Source organism: Abramis brama (genome assembly GCF_963993115.1).
Source record: "Abramis brama genome assembly, chromosome: 16".
NCBI classification, from domain to species: Eukaryota; Metazoa; Chordata; class Actinopteri; order Cypriniformes; family Leuciscidae; genus Abramis; species Abramis brama.
In genome coordinates this window covers 25,759,853-25,777,575 of record NC_139978.1, presented here as the reverse complement: position 1 = coordinate 25,777,575, position 17,723 = coordinate 25,759,853, and the positions used below count along the sequence as shown (strand labels likewise).

Below are 17,723 nucleotides of genomic sequence, written 5' to 3'. Positions count from 1 at the left end.
TTGAAAAATGTAGGTAACCAGACAGTTGATGGACCCCATTGACTTCCATAGTATTTTTTTTTCCTACTATGGAAGTCAATGGGGTCCATCAACTGTTTGGTTACCGACATTTTTCAAAATATCTTATTTTGTGTTCAGCAGAAAAAAGAAATTCATACAGGTTTGAAACAACTTGAGGGTGAGTAAATGATGACAGAATTTTCATTTTTGGGTGAACTATCCCTTTAAGTGTTGATTCAGTTCCGTTGTAAAGATCATCAATTATTAAATTAGATAATTTAATCTATAAAGCAGTTCTGCAAATGTAAAAAAAAAAAAATGATGTTATCAGTTGAGCTCAGTTCAGTTTTCACACAACAGTGTCAATACAGTCAAATCAATAATAATTTGGAATATTAAGTGTCCCCAACTAAGCAAGCCAGAGGCAACAGTGGCAAGGAACCCAAACTCCATCAAGTGACAGAATGCAGAAATAACTTTTGGAGAAACCAGGTTCAGTCTGGAGGCCAGTTCAAACTCGCCAAAACACTGTGCGATTATGATTCAGTCTGCATCAAAAGTCAGAAGTCAAATATTCATCCAGTTCCTTTTGTTTGAAGACATCACGGCAGTATGGAGCCGAAGCTGGCCATAGGGTCTGTGCTGAGGTCTGTCTGGTTCTTTTAGTCTTTGATGAAACCCTGAATGTCCATTTTGCAACAATCTGTTAAATGTATGCAATCTTCATATCTACCTAAACAACAATCCACCATCCAGATATTATAAAAGCTACATTAACAATCTGTGACTACATTATAAAAAGAAACAGTGGGGAAAATTGCAGCATAATTACAGAAGGCTAAAACTTTACTCCAAATTGCAAAACGACAACTTAGGCCTATGCCTTATTTTCCATACTTTTTTAAAGGAAAACTGTTAAGCTCTTTGCTTAGTCAATTTTATTTCTGTACAAATGTCATTTGAACATTAAATAGTGACATAAAATACAGAAGAACAAATGCACACGATCTAAACTCACAAAAATCCTTTAACTTAAACGTTAACAGACAATAAAAAAAATAGATAAACAGAATCCACGGGTGAAACTATTCTCTCAAATTTTCAATATGAATGTTATTAATTAATATCGCTTGTAAGTAATCATAAAATAATAATAGTTTCAACAAAGAATCTTTTTGCCCTTCTGAGCAACAAAAAGGTTTAAAGAAATGCTTAAGACTAAATTTATAATTATAACTACCTTTGCTCAAGAAACATTTTCTGTTAGAATTGGGACTACATACAAGTTATAAATTTACCTGATTAAAAAAAAAAAAACACACACACACACACAAATGTACATGACTTCTGTGGTCATCACAGGTATCGGTAGCTGCACATCCTGGCTATCATACTCTCACACTGAGTGTTGCTCACACAATGTACAGCTGAGTGTCTCATCTTTTTGTTGTTTTTTTGTAGGTACCTCACTACAAAAGTTTATGAAAACTTGGCAGCTTGTGGAGGAGGTCCTAAAAACCCTCCAGCCTGTTTGGTGGCGGCACGGGAGGGGGCGAGACCTAACATCTTCTGGATGTTCTGAAATTAAAGGTATTCAGTGGTAAAAGTTAAGGGCATGCATTACATAAAGCAAACAACTGAATTGAACAGTGTCAAAGTTTAAACTCTTCCCACAAAATTGCAATTACATTTTTACAACTTGGATTTTGCCCCTTTCACTCACAGAAACACTGAAGAAATAATATATAAACAATAGATAAACATTACCTGTCGAATCGACATGGTGCACAGGATGTAGAGGAAGATGAAGGAACAGTCGGTGTAATCTTCACCAAGGAGGTTACGGTGTGAGAGACCCTGGATATACGACAACGGGACGAATGGAAGTTTGGCCACAACACGGCCATCAAAGCTGGAATGGAAAAAAAGCAGCCAGAATGTGTTTAAAAGCACATAAATTAAGTAGCTGGCCATTTCAGGTAACTTTAGCGAATCAAACCACTATTAGCCTAAGATATTATTTAACATTTATATCAAAGCGCCTCTGTGATAATGCAACTAATGAGTCTACCTACATGGAATTGAACATGCCCATCAAAGCAGTGAAGCAAAAGCCAATGGCAAACATCGATTTCATCCGGACCTGCAATTAAAATATCTTTAATACAATGGTATAAAAAAATAAAATAATTTGTTAGACAGATCACCACATTTACTATGAGAATTAATAAAAAAATAACACAACATAAGAAATATGGATTGGAATAGAAAATATTAGAATACCATAGACAAGTCTCTGTTATTGTTCTTCAGTTTCTCCTCTTGTCTCTCTGTTGAAGACAACATTATAGTAATTCAATTTATGTTTCATTGAGGACCAATGACCATGTTGCATAATAATAATAATTGAATTTGTACTAATTGTTAATAACAATAATAATAATAATAATTTTCTATTTTACTTATAATAATAGCTTTACAATTTCGTTTTATAATTGTAATAATAATTTTAACTATCTTACCAATTTTTTTCTTCTGTTGACGCCCAGCTGATTCTGTAATTGTCTCCTTCTTTTTCTCCACTGAAACATGTTGCACAATTTTAAACAATGGTCGCTTGGATTAAATAAATGCAAAAGACACATAATTAATTCATACAACTTACGTTTTTTACTTTGTTTTTCAACCTCAGCCTTTAGTCTCTTGTATTTGTCTGTGCGGTACACCAGAACCCATGTTATTCCTGTAGAAACAGAGCAAAGCAAACGGTTAACCAGCACGATTTGAGCTAAAGCATTTGTCCTGTATTTGCTGAGCTTAAGACATTTTCCTAGACACTCGATACGTTTTCTGACATGTAAACCTGAATTCCAAGATAGCATTTACATACCTTCCGCTAATAATGCTGTGCAAATAGATATGAACACGATTAGAATTGTATCTGCAAACATTGTGCTCATTTTGGAAAAACGATTTGGAAACTGATAATAATACTAGTTAATACTTTGGTTGGGCGATAACCTCTACTGTAGCAGCGTCAGCATTACTGTGGTGATGTCATCAATGTGCGCCCGGCTTCCTCGTGGGTGCTGAATGTGGTTGAGCTATGAACTCATGACACCACATCTCCTACTAGTGGCAGTGACCCGGCATTATCAGCCAGCATGAACGGCTCAGAGTGACAATTCTGATGATAAAAGTGAGCTTTAGGAGAAACCCCCCCCCAAGCACTCCCCCCAGTAACTATCTGTAGCCTTGTGGCTCACCACATCTCTCAGGACCTGAAGTGGGACAATCACATTGACTCCATGCCATGGTGAAAAAGGCCCAGCAGAGACTGTCCTTCCTTCGTCAGCTGAGGAAGTTCAACCTGCCACAGGATCTGCTGATGCAGTTGTACTCAACCGTCAATGAGTCTGTCCTCTGCAAAATCGAGCACCAGAACAGCCAGGCAGAAAAGTTTCTTCTCTCAGACAATCTACCTCATAAACAGTAAAATGTTCTCCCCACTATGATAACTGTGTGCAATATCACTTATATTTATTTGGCAATAACGTACCTCTTCTTATTCCATTCCCTGCTAATTCTATTTGTATATAGCACACCTGTACATACAAATTGGTATATTATGTTTATATTTATACATGTGTCTTATTTACATAAATCTTTATTTTTTATTTTACTATCTGTGTACTGTTGTTGTCTTTGTACTGGAAGCTTCTTCTGTCACCAAAACAAATTTCCAAAAAGCTCTTTCTGATTCTGATGCTTTGATTAATTCTTCTTTAAAATATATATATATATATATATATATATATATAAAACATTTAGACTGTAACATGGCATTAGATTATATATCCAAGGTTATATATCCACATTGAAACAAATATGGCAGTTGTGAGCCTGTGCTCTCGTTTAATTGTTTTTGTAATGTGATGGCACATATTACCTCATTTTTTCTTAATGTGCATTGTTACATTGATTTATATTATAAACAATTCACTTTCTCATATAAGTACAAAAATATAAGAAATATAAAGTCGGTAGGACTCTAGTGTACTGCGATTGTTAAAATGTTTAAAGAATTGATTAAAAAAACAAAAACATTTCAAACGTAATATTTCTAAACCTCTAAAATGATTTAATTTAGCTTTCCTATATATATATATATATATATATATATATATATATATATATATATAAAGTTTCAGTCAAATGTTATCACCGACATTTAGATTGGAAAATGGATTAGTACATGACTAAGGGATGATTTGAAAGACACTGACAGATATTTGTGGATAGTCCACAAATACAGTACACATTACATACTTTTTCATTAATTGTTTTGTGTTTCATACTTGTTTTTGTCTGCTTAAATGTTGCTATCTATCTATCTATCTATCTCTACATACACACACACTATTATAATTTAATGCTGATTTTTTAAAACTTTTCATATACCTTCTTACAATCTGGATATATAAGAATTCTAACTAACAGATGTAATTGCACACACAAAGGGCAAAGGAAAAGGATAGACACAATTGAAAGGAAGGGAGAGGAGGAGGAGCCGCTGCTTGCTGTGGTTAAAGCAGCCCAGAGTCTCAGTGCGCCCACTGACAGCATGGCAGGAGACAGCGACAGCAAGTTGGACAATCAAGCCGAAAATGAGCATGTTGTCAGGCAACCTTTCCTCATCGGGGTAGCCGGCGGCACTGCCAGCGGCAAGGTTGGCATTCTGCTTTACGTTACATGAATATTAGTTATCGTTTGATTGTATGTTTGTCACAGAGATGAGATGAGAGCACACAGACCGCGTGGCTCATTGTCACGGAATCATCAGTGTGAAAATGTAATTTATTCCCCGAGATGGTTTGACAGGTCCAGTGCAAAAACGGGCGTATAGACTTTTAGCATTTAAGTGATCTTATTTTTATTTATTTTTAAAAAATCAAGTTTACGCATTTAGACGAAAGTAATAACTAATACAGTATGGTAGCCTAGTATTGTAAAAACTGAAACACACGTACAGTGAGAATATATATAGTAGTTTATATCCCTTAAAAACAAAAATGTTGGTCATTTTCCCGGCATAGACAGCTCCCACACACCGTCGCCATACAGACACCACGGCGATGGTGGACGTACCAACTTATTAATAAGCATTTAATCGTTTCTATTACTTTATTTTGAAGTGCTCAAGAGCCAGTTTAATTCATTTGCGAAAAATAACAGGATGGATCAGGTGTTGTTGTATCGAAGCAAAATACCACGTCAGTCTTTTGTTGTTAGAGAACAGCATGAAACTTGCGCCGGGTAAATCAACACAATCGCTCTGACATTCCATCAGATTCTGTAAAATCCCATCCGCTGGTGAACACCCTAATTACAGTTTTACTTTACAACGTGGTGTGAGGAAAGTCTAACTTTGCGGTTATAGTTATTATGTGAATGAATGAAGCATTATCCGCTAGGATAACAGTTATACAAGCACAAAGAACGGTCTTTGTTTCATGGGCTAATGGTGTGTGTGATATCAGAGAATGAGATAACAGGTTCTATATATGTGTGATTAGCGTTCAACATAAATAACTCCTGAATTTGGACGATAAAGAAGAATAATCGCGGAGATTTTGTTAGTTAACGTTATTGGGGTCAGCGGCACAGCGAATGTGTCACATCTTACTTCATTTACGTGCGTAAAGGCGGCGTGCGTGCGTACGCAGTGATGCGTCAAGACAGCTGCTCCAATGAAGAAGTGTTTGTTTTCGATTTGTTTTAAGTTGTCATTTAAATAATAGATTTAATAGAGAAAACCAATGCAAGTAACTGATGTAATTAATTTTTTAATGCCATAATTTATATACATTCTATGTTTTTTTTGGTCGTATTTTTCTTTTATGTAGCCTATGGATTAAAACATGCTTTTGTAGACTAAATCATAATTATGTTGACTATGACTATGCCAATTTCTACTTCTTCTTTTATAATTATGACTTAGTATGTCATTCTACTTCTTAATGTCACAATTTGGACTTATTTCATAATTTAGATTTATCTCATTATTATTTCATAATTTCAATTTATTATGACTTGATAGCATGTCATAATCTAGACTTTAGTGTTATGTTTGTGTGCAAGATTTTGTGTTGTGAATGTGTGTGTAACAGTTTTTATGTTATTACTGGCCATAGTTGCTGGAAAGACCAATGGTAATGAAGTTCAAGTCACCTTCTTTTTTTTTTTTAACAGTATATTTAATAACCACTCTGTTTAGTCATAATTTAAATGGTCTCTGTACACAACTTGTCTGTTTCTTTCTTCCGTTAGCTTATCTTGTTTGCTTATGTTGTGATTGCTATATCTCCCAGCTGTCAGGTGTGCAGGTTTCTCTCTACCACACTGCTGGAGAACGTGTAGTCTATTTTCTCAGTGAAAATGCTTTGACTGTATAGACTCCCTCAAGCGGAATGTTATTATTCCCTTGGCCATGTAGACACTCAATGTTTTGCCCAGTGCTATGTTAAGCTCTCCACTCAGTGTGCTGTTTAAGGACACCAGTTTGTTTACATCCTGGAACTGCTCTAGAAAGCAGATAGTTGACTGAAGCAAGTTTAATGCAGCCATTTCTTTGCAGTGAGAGCATACATCATACAACCCACTATAGGTGCACTTTCCGTAGCATTCGCATTACATTTCTAAACTGCAGCTTAGCTTGTTAGGTACACAAAAATGCTTGGGAATTAAAGTTTGCATGAAACAGAAGTTGTGATATTCTTTTCTTTCCTATTGTTGTGACGTAGAAGTGAAACGGCTTTTCGAACAAGAAAACAATGTAGGGTGGGACTTAATTTTGACCATCATGATTGGATCAATGGATTGTTGTGGTTTGCTATTGCTGATGATCTAATGTGAGTGACAGGTTATCTTGCCCTCACCGTTAAACAAGCCATCAGAGAAGAGATGTCACTGAAAGAGGCCATTGAGTATGTGAACTGGGTTGGAAGCTTTTGCTTGAGGTTCATAGATCTTGGGCACAGACCTGTACCAATGTCAAAGAAGTTTTTGAGCTCTTTTTGCAAGACTTTAACACAGTGGAAAACTAATGGTAGCAAATGGAACCTTGTTACCAGTAAGTGTTACCACTTACCAGTAAATAATACAAATTAGTTCTTTATTGTTCACTGTTCAACATGCTGCTTGTCCATTTGAGTGCACCACTATATTTAAAAATGTGGTTGAGTGTCACCGTCAAAATGGTTTAAGGACCCAGCATGCCAAATTGAAGATGAAATTTGCTATAAATATAAGAAGAGTTGTTTTCTTGGTGATTGTAAGTTATTGTGAGGCAGGAAAAATTCTCACAAAACTATATGCAACACAAAGTTAATGCAATGAATGTGTTTGAGCAGAGCTGTGATTATTTTGTGTGTGAGTGCAAGTCAGTGCTTTCCGTAACTCTTAAGTCAGAAATGCATTGTGTTTTGAAAGACATGAATGACTTGAAGCAGAGGATGGCTGTTTTTGTTGAACATATGCTTTGTGTATATGCGTGTAGCTTCTTATATAGGGCTTGGGACAGCTTGAACTGTAGATTATGCTTTAAATGGATTGAGGGACTGGCAGGCAGCATTGCAGCTGGTGAGGGAAAGCTTTGCAAGACATTTTAGCGCATACTCAGGTTAGATACAGCAGGGTTTCATCAGACTCCGCAGGATTTAGTTGGAGATGCCTGCACTGCGGCCTGTCTCTTATTGTTACCAACACTGAATATTTGTGTACCCAATAACCGATATATAGAACCGATACATATTATTTCTTTTTTTTGACGGTTATAACAGCACTGATTTGAACAAAACTGTTTTAACACTGTTTTTTTCTGTGCTATAATTTCTGTGATTTCACTGCCTTTTTGCATACATAAAAACACACTTAGTAAATAAAGGGGTCTGAAAGAGTGCAAAAAATAAAAATGGTGAATTATCGGTGAATCCGATATAACAGAACCGATACATGATTATGGAAAAATGTATAAATATCGGGAAAATATCAGCAAAACCGATTATCGGTCGATCACTAAGTTATACTTTCTGGTCTTTTAAAATAGTAGCTTTTATTAGTCAGTTCTAAGTCATACATCAAACGACTTTGTGTCTATGAGTATGAGTGTGTATGAACCCTTTCCGAATTAAGGATGTGCTGTATTAATATTTCTCATCATGATTAAGTCAGCAATTCGAAAAGGTACAACATAGTAGAGACCTTGACTGTACATTTCTCTCTCTTTTGTGCTGGGCTCATCAGGGTGTGACTACTTCCTCCATATCATGTAATATATCAAATGATGGTGTTCATTAGTAGATTGCCTTGGGAATATAGATCAGTTTTTATGAAGATAGTCAGTGAACAAGACATTTTTCAAAGTGCAGCAGGCTGCTGAAATCTCTCAGTGACAATGTGAACAAACACCTGTGTGTTTTCGTAACTGATCATGGTTTGTGGGTTTTTTTGTACAGGGGGTGTCACCTGTTTTGTGTGTGTGTGTGTTGGTAGGTTATAGTCCTTGCTCTGTTTTATCTTTTTAATAGGCATGTATATTATTATATCAGCAAAGCAAGGCCTTTAGGGATTGAAGAAACACAGTCCTGTGTTTATGCCTTGAATGTGGGTGGTGTGATTTTGCTTTTGAAAGTAATAACTGAAAGATTTTTAGTGATATTTATATTTAATGTATGTCACTGTTTTGTGTCTAAATGCCACTAACAATAGTCATAATGTGAATGTTTAACCAGCCTTAAAGTCGCATGAAACAGAAGTTGCGATAGTCTTTGCTTCCCTATTGTTATGTAAATCCGAGTGGGTGGGACTTAATTTTATCCATCAGAAATTGATTGGATCGTTGTGGTTTGTCATTGCTGTGATCTCATGTGATTGACAGGTTGTGCCGCCCTCGAGCCAGTAAACACGTCACCATAGAAGGGAGAGGGGAAGTTATTTTGATTAAAGATTATGGGCACATGTTTTTAAAAATAAATTAAGATGTGCTTCGATAAAAAAATTATAATAAATCCTGCAATATTCCATAAAAATAAGATTTTTTTTTTTATTGCATGGTGACTTTAAGTACTGTTCAAGGTAACACTGTATCAGTTCTTAGTTCATTCATGTTTTGTCATGATGAAATTAATGATGTGCGGTTCAGTGAGTGAGTCAGATTAATCCAAATGATTTAATGCTAAAACTTTACATTTAAAAACTAAATTTAAAACTAAATTGCTCAAGGTTGAGGACGAGGTGTCAGAACTGTCAAAAAAAAAATTAGGTGCCCCTGAATGGAACTGACCACTATGAAAATAATTAATATCTTGTATTATTATTATTATTATTATTATTATTTATTATTATTTATATCTGAATACAAAACTGTTATCAGTTCCTTAACCAAGTTTAGTGGCCATGGCCAACCATAGGAATTACACACTTAACCTTGTTTTTTTTTTTGTTTTTTTGTGGCCATTTTGTTGGAATTTCACAGTTAAATGAAGATTACTAACTGAAACATGCTGTTAAAGCATATATGTGCTGAACTACAATCCTTTCTTAATTTTTTTTAGTCATCAGTTTGTGGGAAGATTATGGAGCTCCTTGGCCAGAATAAGATCGACCATCATCAGAGGCAGGTGGCCATCCTCAGTCAGGACAGTTTCTACAGGGTACTGACCCCCGAACAAAAGGCCAAGGCTCTAAAAGGACAATTTAACTTTGACCACCCAGGTAAAAGAGCTTGAAAAGCTCATGTTACATTGATATAATTTTAGTTTATATTATTTAATTTTTTTTTTAACTTGATTTATGGTTCTTCATGTGTGCTTTTTGCATTGCCAAATAACGACGCCTATTGCAGCATGTTATTGTGAGCAGAATACAGATCAGACCATGACCGTTAATCCAGACTCTGTGTGTGTGTGTGTGTGTGTGTGCGACTGTCTGCCTGACTCAGCCACCCTCATACACACTCATTCTGCAGCAGCACAAGTGCTTTATCACCTTTTTGCTTTTTCTCGATTTCCCACGTCCTGTAGATCAGGAAACCTTAGAACAAATTCTGTGTAGTCTCACTGACCCTCTGTTACTCCATCTCACAGATGCGTTTGATAATGAGTTGATAGTCAAAACCCTGTGTGATATCATGGAGGGAAGAACGGTCCAAATTCCAGTCTACGACTTTGTTGCCCATTCAAGGTCAGTTCAGACCACATTTGAGAACAGTTTAGATAGCTTAAAGGGATAGTTCATTCAAAAATAATATTTCTGAGTAAATTCATCATTACTACAAACCCATAAGCCTTTGGTTAATCTTCGAAACACAAAAAGCCTAAATTAAATCTGTTCATTATTATAAAGCGATTTTTATCTCGTCACAAGACTTGGATTAAACCGTTCGATTTGTATTTGTTCTACGACTCTTTTATGACCTTTTTGCATCTTCTAAGTTTCCTAGGTTAAACCTCCTAGGTTTCATTCAAAATATTACAATTTGTATTTTAAAGATTAACCAAAGTCATACAGGTCTGGAATATGAGGGTGAGTAAATTATCATTTTTGGGTGAACTAACCCTTTAACCTATTATCATTGTATTGTATTGTTTTTATGTGAGAACCAGACATGAAAGCAATGTGTAAGAAGCGTGTATTTATTTTGGTGCGCATATTGAGTGGTTCCAGGAAAGTAGCAGTTTCACTACTAATTGTAACTGCTGTTTCTTGTCTTAAACTACTTGAGTGCAATGATTACTTAATGTGAAACGGGCCTTATCTTGATGTTGCATAATCTGTTTGTTCAGGTATTTCCTGCATCCTGAAACACTTTTGTTTTCCTTACACGTATGCAGGAAAGAAGAGACGGTTGCTGTTTATCCAGCAGACGTGGTTTTATTTGAAGGCATTCTTATGTTTTATTCGCAAGAAATACGAGATCTGTTTCAGATGAAGCTGTTTGTGGATACGGATGCAGATACACGCCTGTCACGCAGAGGTGTGTGTGGGTTTCATCAAGATCAATGGATCTCAAAAAACATTCATAATGTGGTAGTGATAGGGTTATGTGTTTCTGTGCAATTTGATTCCCATCTTTCAATTCTCGCTCTCTCATCTCATTCCCCTCTGCACATAGTCCTGAGAGACATCAGTGAGAGAGGCCGTGACCTAGAGCAAGTGCTAAGCCAATACATAACATTTGTTAAGCCTGCCTTCGAGGAATTTTGTCTGCCAGTAAGTTTTACACTCTCTACCATGTATGCTGACCTACTATTTGGAATTCGTTTTTATGTATGTATTTATTTATTTTATTTATTAATTAATGGTGTTTACTTTATAAATTTACAGACAGACAGACAGACAGACACGCTACCATTACCATGTTTTTGAAAGAAGTCTTGTGCTCACTCAGGCTGAGAAATACAGAAATTGGATCAGAAAAACAGTAATATTGTGATATCATACAATGAATTGCAAAACAACCTTACATGGTTTTTTTTGGTTTTTTTGTACCAAATATATTATAAATGGTCCTATTTAGTTTTTATATAAATTTAAATTAAATATACATTTTTATTTATGTAGAATATATGTAAGGACCCTTTATTAGCTCAGTTTTTCCATTGATATACGGGTCCAATATAAGTCTTTCAGATTCCGTGAGAATGTATTTCTGACATTCTTTTAAGAGGAAACAGGTGGTGAAATATTTTCCCAGTGGAATGTTGTTGTTGTTGATTGTCATATTGAATTTTTCTTTTCAGGGCTTCTTATTTTGTTTTTCTTCAATTTTGTTTGTTTTTTCCCTCAGACAAAAAAGTATGCTGATGTGATCATTCCAAGGGGAGTTGATAATCTGGGTGAGATTTTGAATGTTTGTCTAAATGTGCTATTTGATTTTACCATGAAATAGAGGAGATACAAATACCTGGAAATGGAAATGTTTTGGAAAAGTTTATCATATACATATATTGTTTTGAAAATAGGAATGTTTGAGGGTGCCTATCAAGGCCAGCACTCCAAAACACAAAATAATTTTAGCACTTGTTTCACATGTACTAGACGTAGAAGTACTTCTAGTACATGTGAAACAAGTGAAAATGTTTATATATATTACACACACATACACCAACATACTGTATATGACAACTTTTTATGATAAAAATTGGTCATAAACATTGTTTTATAAATAGTGACTTGTAAACAATGTAAAGTCTCTCTCTTTCTCTCTCTCTCTCTCTCTCTCTCTCTCTCTCTCTCTCTCTCTCTCTCTCTCTCTCTCTCTCTCTCTCTCTCTCTCTCTCTCTCTCTCTCTCTCTCTCTCTCTCTCTCTCTCTCTCTCTCTCTCTCTCTCTCTCTTTCTTTCTTTCTTTCTCTTTCTCTTTCTCTCTCTTTCTCTTTCTCTTTCTCTTTCTCTAGTTGCCATAAATTTGATAGTGCAGCACATTCAGGATATTCTGAATGGTGGCTTGAACAAACGCTTAAATGGATACCTCAACGGCCACAACACACCGCGTAAACGGCAACCCTCAGAGTCCAGCAGCAGGCCACATTGACCAGCCCTATACCTGGACATCAGGGAATGCAGTAGAGAATGAATGTTTGAAGGATGGATGCAAGAGAAAAAAAGGATTGCTTGTGCATTTTTTTTTTTAATTAGCCAACATTGTATAAAACAAAAAGAATCATGAAAAACTCAAGAGTTTCAAAGACTGCCTTTTATTTCATTCTACTTCCTCCTTTGTTTTTGTTTTTTGGACTGGCTACACTTGATGTTTTTAGGAGTTAGAAAGATAAGCTTCTAGTTCTGTGATTGTTAAAGGTCAAAATGGATATTTCCTCACTATTTATTTTAGCATTTTATTTTGAGAGTAGGTTTGTTGAATAAAGGGGGGATGCAAATAATTAAATATTTCATGACTCCATGGTAATGAGGACTGAAAATAATGTTTAAAAAATTAATATTATTTTATTATCAGAAAGGACTACATTTGTAAATGTATTTAAATAACCTTTTATGTTTTTTGCATCCCTGGAAAACCCTTTTGAGGCCAAAAACAGTCAATGTTTTAAAATTCCTTTTTTTTCCTTCTTTTTTTTTTCTCTTGGTTGTCAGTAATGGAATACATTTTTAGTATTCTGCCATTATTGATATGATGTCCCTAAGATCAGTATTTCTTGCTGAAGGATAAACATTTATTCCTCCTTTTCACTTGAACTATTCAGGCAGTGTTGCTAGGTCACAACAGGCCTCTCAGGGTGTAGTTACTACAAATGAAAACATTAACTCAGTTTTATCCTAAAAGGAAAGAGAAAAAACTGTATTCTACATTTAATATAGAAAACATCAGAGGCCACAACTCTAAAATAAAGCGCAGTAATCAGGCTAACTAAGCAAGACTAAATTTGCTTATGTTATGTCCATGTCCATATATATTGTACACTGAACTGCAATTGAATCACTTTTGAGTGTTACATACAGTGGCCACCCAGACTCCTGGCACCTCTAGAATATTTACAGAGATGCCAACTGATCCTAATTCAAAATGGTCATGTACTTAAAAACCAAGTCCAGTGGTTGATTGTGCAGCGTTAGCATTAATAGCGATCTATTTGTCAAGAGATTTATGTTCATATACTATGTACTGTATCCTTGACTCTAATACTGCAATTTGACACTCAGTTTATGATTCTCTTTAATTAGACTTGTGAGAAGCATTTATACAAATGGAGGTGGTTACTTGAATGGAATTCTTTGATCCTTTGCGATGCTTTTTCCCATGTTTTCTATTCTTTCTTTCTTTTTCTTTTTTTTTGGTCAGTTTTTAAACTAGTCTAACCATTATTTAATCTGTGTTGTGACTTCATAGATGCCCAGACTACCCATAATATTTACACCATGATGCCACTTTGACAAACTCACCAAAGAGTTAACTTTGTGTTTTTCAGCATACGTTTTCACAATTCAAGCAGTTTAATTTTTTTTATATGCAATACATATTTTCCCTTGTAGCTCGGTTTTCTTTATTTTCAAGCTACAAAAAAGCCAATTCAAGGCGCTCTGAAATCATGCAGAGATGTGAACCTGAACAATCCAACCTTTAAACCCCATATATCTTCCCTTTGATCTTGAAATCGTATCTACCCTTTGATCTTGAAATCTTATCTACCCTTTGATCTTCAAATCTTTCACTTAAAATTGGTTAATCATTGATCTGTGTACTGTTCTTATTCAAAATAGCGTTTTATATTTTATTTATTCGTTCACATTGCTGCTATTATACAGGGTGACTCATCTACAATTGTATGTAGAAAATTCTAAATGATCCATTATTGAATGATGTGAATATTTATTTGATTGAATATGATCGATTCTCTTTGACGTCATCTAAACATCAGGTTATTACATTTAATCATCATCATTTATGCCTGGGCCAGATGCAAAAAAAACTCATTTTGCAAATTGATTACTTATTTTGTTGTCAAAGGCATTTTCACCCCTGGTTGAATTGCACAAGTTATTACAAATCTTTTGTTGACGTCTGGGCCTTAGTCTCGTTTAGGTATTATATGTGTGATTCAATCAGCATGGTCATAAATTATTTTGAGATGTCTTACCAGATGCTTCTCAAGAACCAGTTTGAAACCTCTGCAACAAATTTTGTGCCATCATAGCATTTTTGCATGTGAAATTACAGACTGTTCCTTTTTTTTTTTACATTGGCTAAATATTGTAAATATTACTTTTCTAGACAACACTTGGTTGCTCAAACATCCAGGCTGTTGAACAGAGATATTAATGCCTCTCGTCAGGGTTTTGATATATTAGCACAGATTTAAACACCAGCTTTCAAAAATGCAGTACACCTTACAAACAATTATTTTCACTGAACCACACAGTTCATCCCTGAATGAAATCATGATTTCATCTCATTGTCATCTTACCAACTTGCACACCCAGTGTGTAATCCTACTTGACTGAAATTGATGCAAATACAACATTGTTTTTACTGAAATTTGTGGGATTCCAAAGATTTAAGATATTGTCATTGTTTAATGTGCAATCAATTAGTTGGATCCCACACTACTGTCTGTGATTATAGCTAATACAGATTTTTCCAGAATATGTGACCTATTTATGTTGACATTAGAAAGAAATCCTAGTCTGGAACATTGTCTTGTTGTGAAGAGGAGTGGTTTTGGAAGGGATTTCAAAAAAGGGGTGTTCTGCATGATGTATCATAAGCCTATATGTTCATTATTGATGCCTTTGAGTTTTGGTGCTTGCAAAAGGGGTGCAAAATGCAAAGAAAGCCAAACCATAATAAAACTGGAAAAGACTGCATGCTTTTGTTGTTGGACCAAATAGAATTACAGTTGCAAGGCTTTAAAACAGCATTTCTGTGACATTGCAATGAGTATTAATAATACTTTATCTTAAAATGTTACTCTTGAAGCTGGATATGGGCTTTTTTTTTTTCCTTTTTAATGTCTCTGTGGTTTAATACATCCATGACAACTGTATCATCATGTATACCATGCATAACAAAGTGATTGACAGCAAAGCTGAATAAAAAAGTTTTTGTACCCACGTTCATTGCCTCAATTCAACACATGGACACCTGAGTGCTGTAGTAACATTTGCTTGCATGAGAGAAAATAAGTCTGTAAATCCCTCTCTTTTAAGAACTTTATTGCAAGCTGGACAGAAGTACACAATGGTTTAGATTAGAACAAAGACAACATGAAAGAATACAGCAACACTAACAGGTTCATGGGGGTCACGTTGTGCTTTTAGTCAACTGCATTAGGCCCAGTTGCAAAAAAAAAAAAAAAAGCCGAGGTGCAGCATCATCATTATGCGACCGGTGCGCGACGTCACACCGCGACCTGCAGTACGCATGCGATTTCTTATTGGTCGTTGAAGCTAAAGCGTTTCATTGAAGGAAGTGTGTTCGTGCGGTAATTTAGATATATATATCTCTTTACTGTGCAGTTATGTCCACGAGTGACTTTTATTTGAGGTACTATGTGGGCCATAAAGGTAAATTCGGCCACGAATTTCTGGAATTTGAATTCAGACCGGACGGTAAGCGAGGCGCCAACTTTAGCTTGCTAAATGCTAACAGCCTTTCTATTGAATTCTGAGCTTGCTTTCATACCTGGCCGAAAACATTTTTTCAATCTGTTTAAACTTTTGTTACTTGTTAATTTGTTTGGTCATGACACATTAGTGGGTTTGTTTCTGTAGATAAACGAATTAACACGTTAAACAACATTTTAAGTGCTTAACTGCCAGTCTGATATCTTGAGTTTAATTAGTTTAACTTGATAAATGTTTCTGGTGAGAAATTGCTATTTTTATGATAGAATATTTCAAAGTGACTTAAATATTCTCATAAGTAGCTTTCATGTAATACTAATATATCGTTTTGTTTTCATTCAGGAAAGCTGAGATATGCAAACAACAGTAACTACAAGAACGATGTAATGATCCGAAAAGAGGTAAAGTCAGCTGCATGATGACGTAACATACAGTATTTTGTCATTTGCAGCGTTTTGAATAGTAGAATGTGTAACTTACAAGATTTTCCCTCTTTCAGGCTTATGTACATAAAAGTGTGATGGAAGAGTTGAAGAGAATCATTGACGACAGTGAGATCACAAAAGAAGATGATGCCTTGTGGCCCCCTCCAGACAGAGTCGGCCGACAGGTTTGTAGGAACATATATTTTGCAATTTCTTTACTCTTGCTCTGGTCACCATGTGTTGAGGTGTAATATTCAGCATCCTAATTGCTCTTCTTTGTGCTTCATAGGAACTGGAGATTGTCATCGGTGATGAACACATTTCGTTCACAACCTCCAAAATTGGATCTTTAATTGATGTCAACCAGTCCAAGTAAGTCTATTTCATGGATGGACTCTTTAGTTCATAAACAATCTTCTCTTGATCTCTTCTGCACTACTTTCTTAAATCTTGAAACATGGCATTGCAGTAACACACATTATTTATTGTAATGTACTGTAGATCTATTCTACTTCATTTATTTAGTATTGTCATGCATTCTATTGCTTTCCCTTTTATATTCTCAAGCAATGCCCCACTCTGCAGTTTTACTGTTTGTAATGTGTATTACAAGAGAGTAACATTTGCAATCTTGTTCTTCAGGGATCCGGAGGGACTCAGAGTCTTCTACTACTTGGTCCAGGACCTCAAATGCCTCGTATTCAGTCTCATCGGCCTCCACTTCAAAATCAAGCCCATCTAACTGCATAGCTGCTTTTATTCTGGATGAAAGTAATGTTTTAGTTTATTGTTTGACTTTGAGCTATTTTCAACATTTGTATATTGCTTTGTTTTGCTGTTTTTTTTTTTTAAATAAAAACTTGTTCAACTGTTGATGTGTGTCATATTTCTTAAACGTTCAAAAGATCTTTTCTACACCTTAATGGTATGTATGAGTGTAAGATATACACACTTCTGGTCCTTTATGCTGGCCAAGGCTGCATTTATTGATTAAAAATACAGTAAAAACAGCAATAATTGCATATATTTTAAAATGTAAGATGGCAAATCTGAATTTTCATTACTCCAGTCTTCAGTGTCACATGATCCTTAAGAGATCATTCTAATATGCTGATCTGATGCTCAGGAAGCAGTCCTTATGATCAAATTAATGTTGA

General features: G+C 35.3%; 3 protein-coding genes across 3 annotated transcripts; 2 read left to right on the top strand and 1 right to left on the bottom strand.

Moving 5' to 3' along the window:
• Positions 1–923: 923 nt before the first annotated feature.
• On the bottom strand, positions 924–3,083 carry tmco1 (transmembrane and coiled-coil domains 1). Its single transcript, XM_084086379.1, has 7 exons — positions 2,891–3,083; positions 2,666–2,743; positions 2,523–2,582; positions 2,284–2,330; positions 2,076–2,143; positions 1,768–1,912; positions 924–1,578 (listed from the first exon to the last, which is right to left on the bottom strand). Exons 1-7 carry the CDS (start codon positions 2,958–2,960, stop codon positions 1,480–1,482), a joined length of 567 nt encoding a protein of 188 aa, XP_083942505.1. The 5' UTR covers positions 2,961–3,083; the 3' UTR covers positions 924–1,479.
• Positions 3,084–4,596: 1,513 nt separating this feature from the next.
• On the top strand, positions 4,597–15,629 carry uck2a (uridine-cytidine kinase 2a). The gene is made up of 7 exons (XM_084138864.1): positions 4,597–4,729; positions 9,615–9,774; positions 10,146–10,242; positions 10,893–11,035; positions 11,174–11,271; positions 11,849–11,897; positions 12,457–15,629. The coding sequence occupies exons 1-7, from the start codon at positions 4,625–4,627 to the stop codon at positions 12,591–12,593; spliced, it is 789 nt and encodes a 262-aa protein (XP_083994990.1). The 5' UTR covers positions 4,597–4,624; the 3' UTR covers positions 12,594–15,629.
• A 283-nt stretch (positions 15,630–15,912) lies between these two features.
• magoh (mago homolog, exon junction complex subunit) lies at positions 15,913–17,439 on the top strand. Its single transcript, XM_084138865.1, has 5 exons — positions 15,913–16,126; positions 16,484–16,542; positions 16,641–16,751; positions 16,856–16,938; positions 17,209–17,439. The coding sequence occupies exons 1-5, from the start codon at positions 16,036–16,038 to the stop codon at positions 17,306–17,308; spliced, it is 444 nt and encodes a 147-aa protein (XP_083994991.1). The 5' UTR covers positions 15,913–16,035; the 3' UTR covers positions 17,309–17,439.
• Positions 17,440–17,723: the final 284 nt, after the last annotated feature.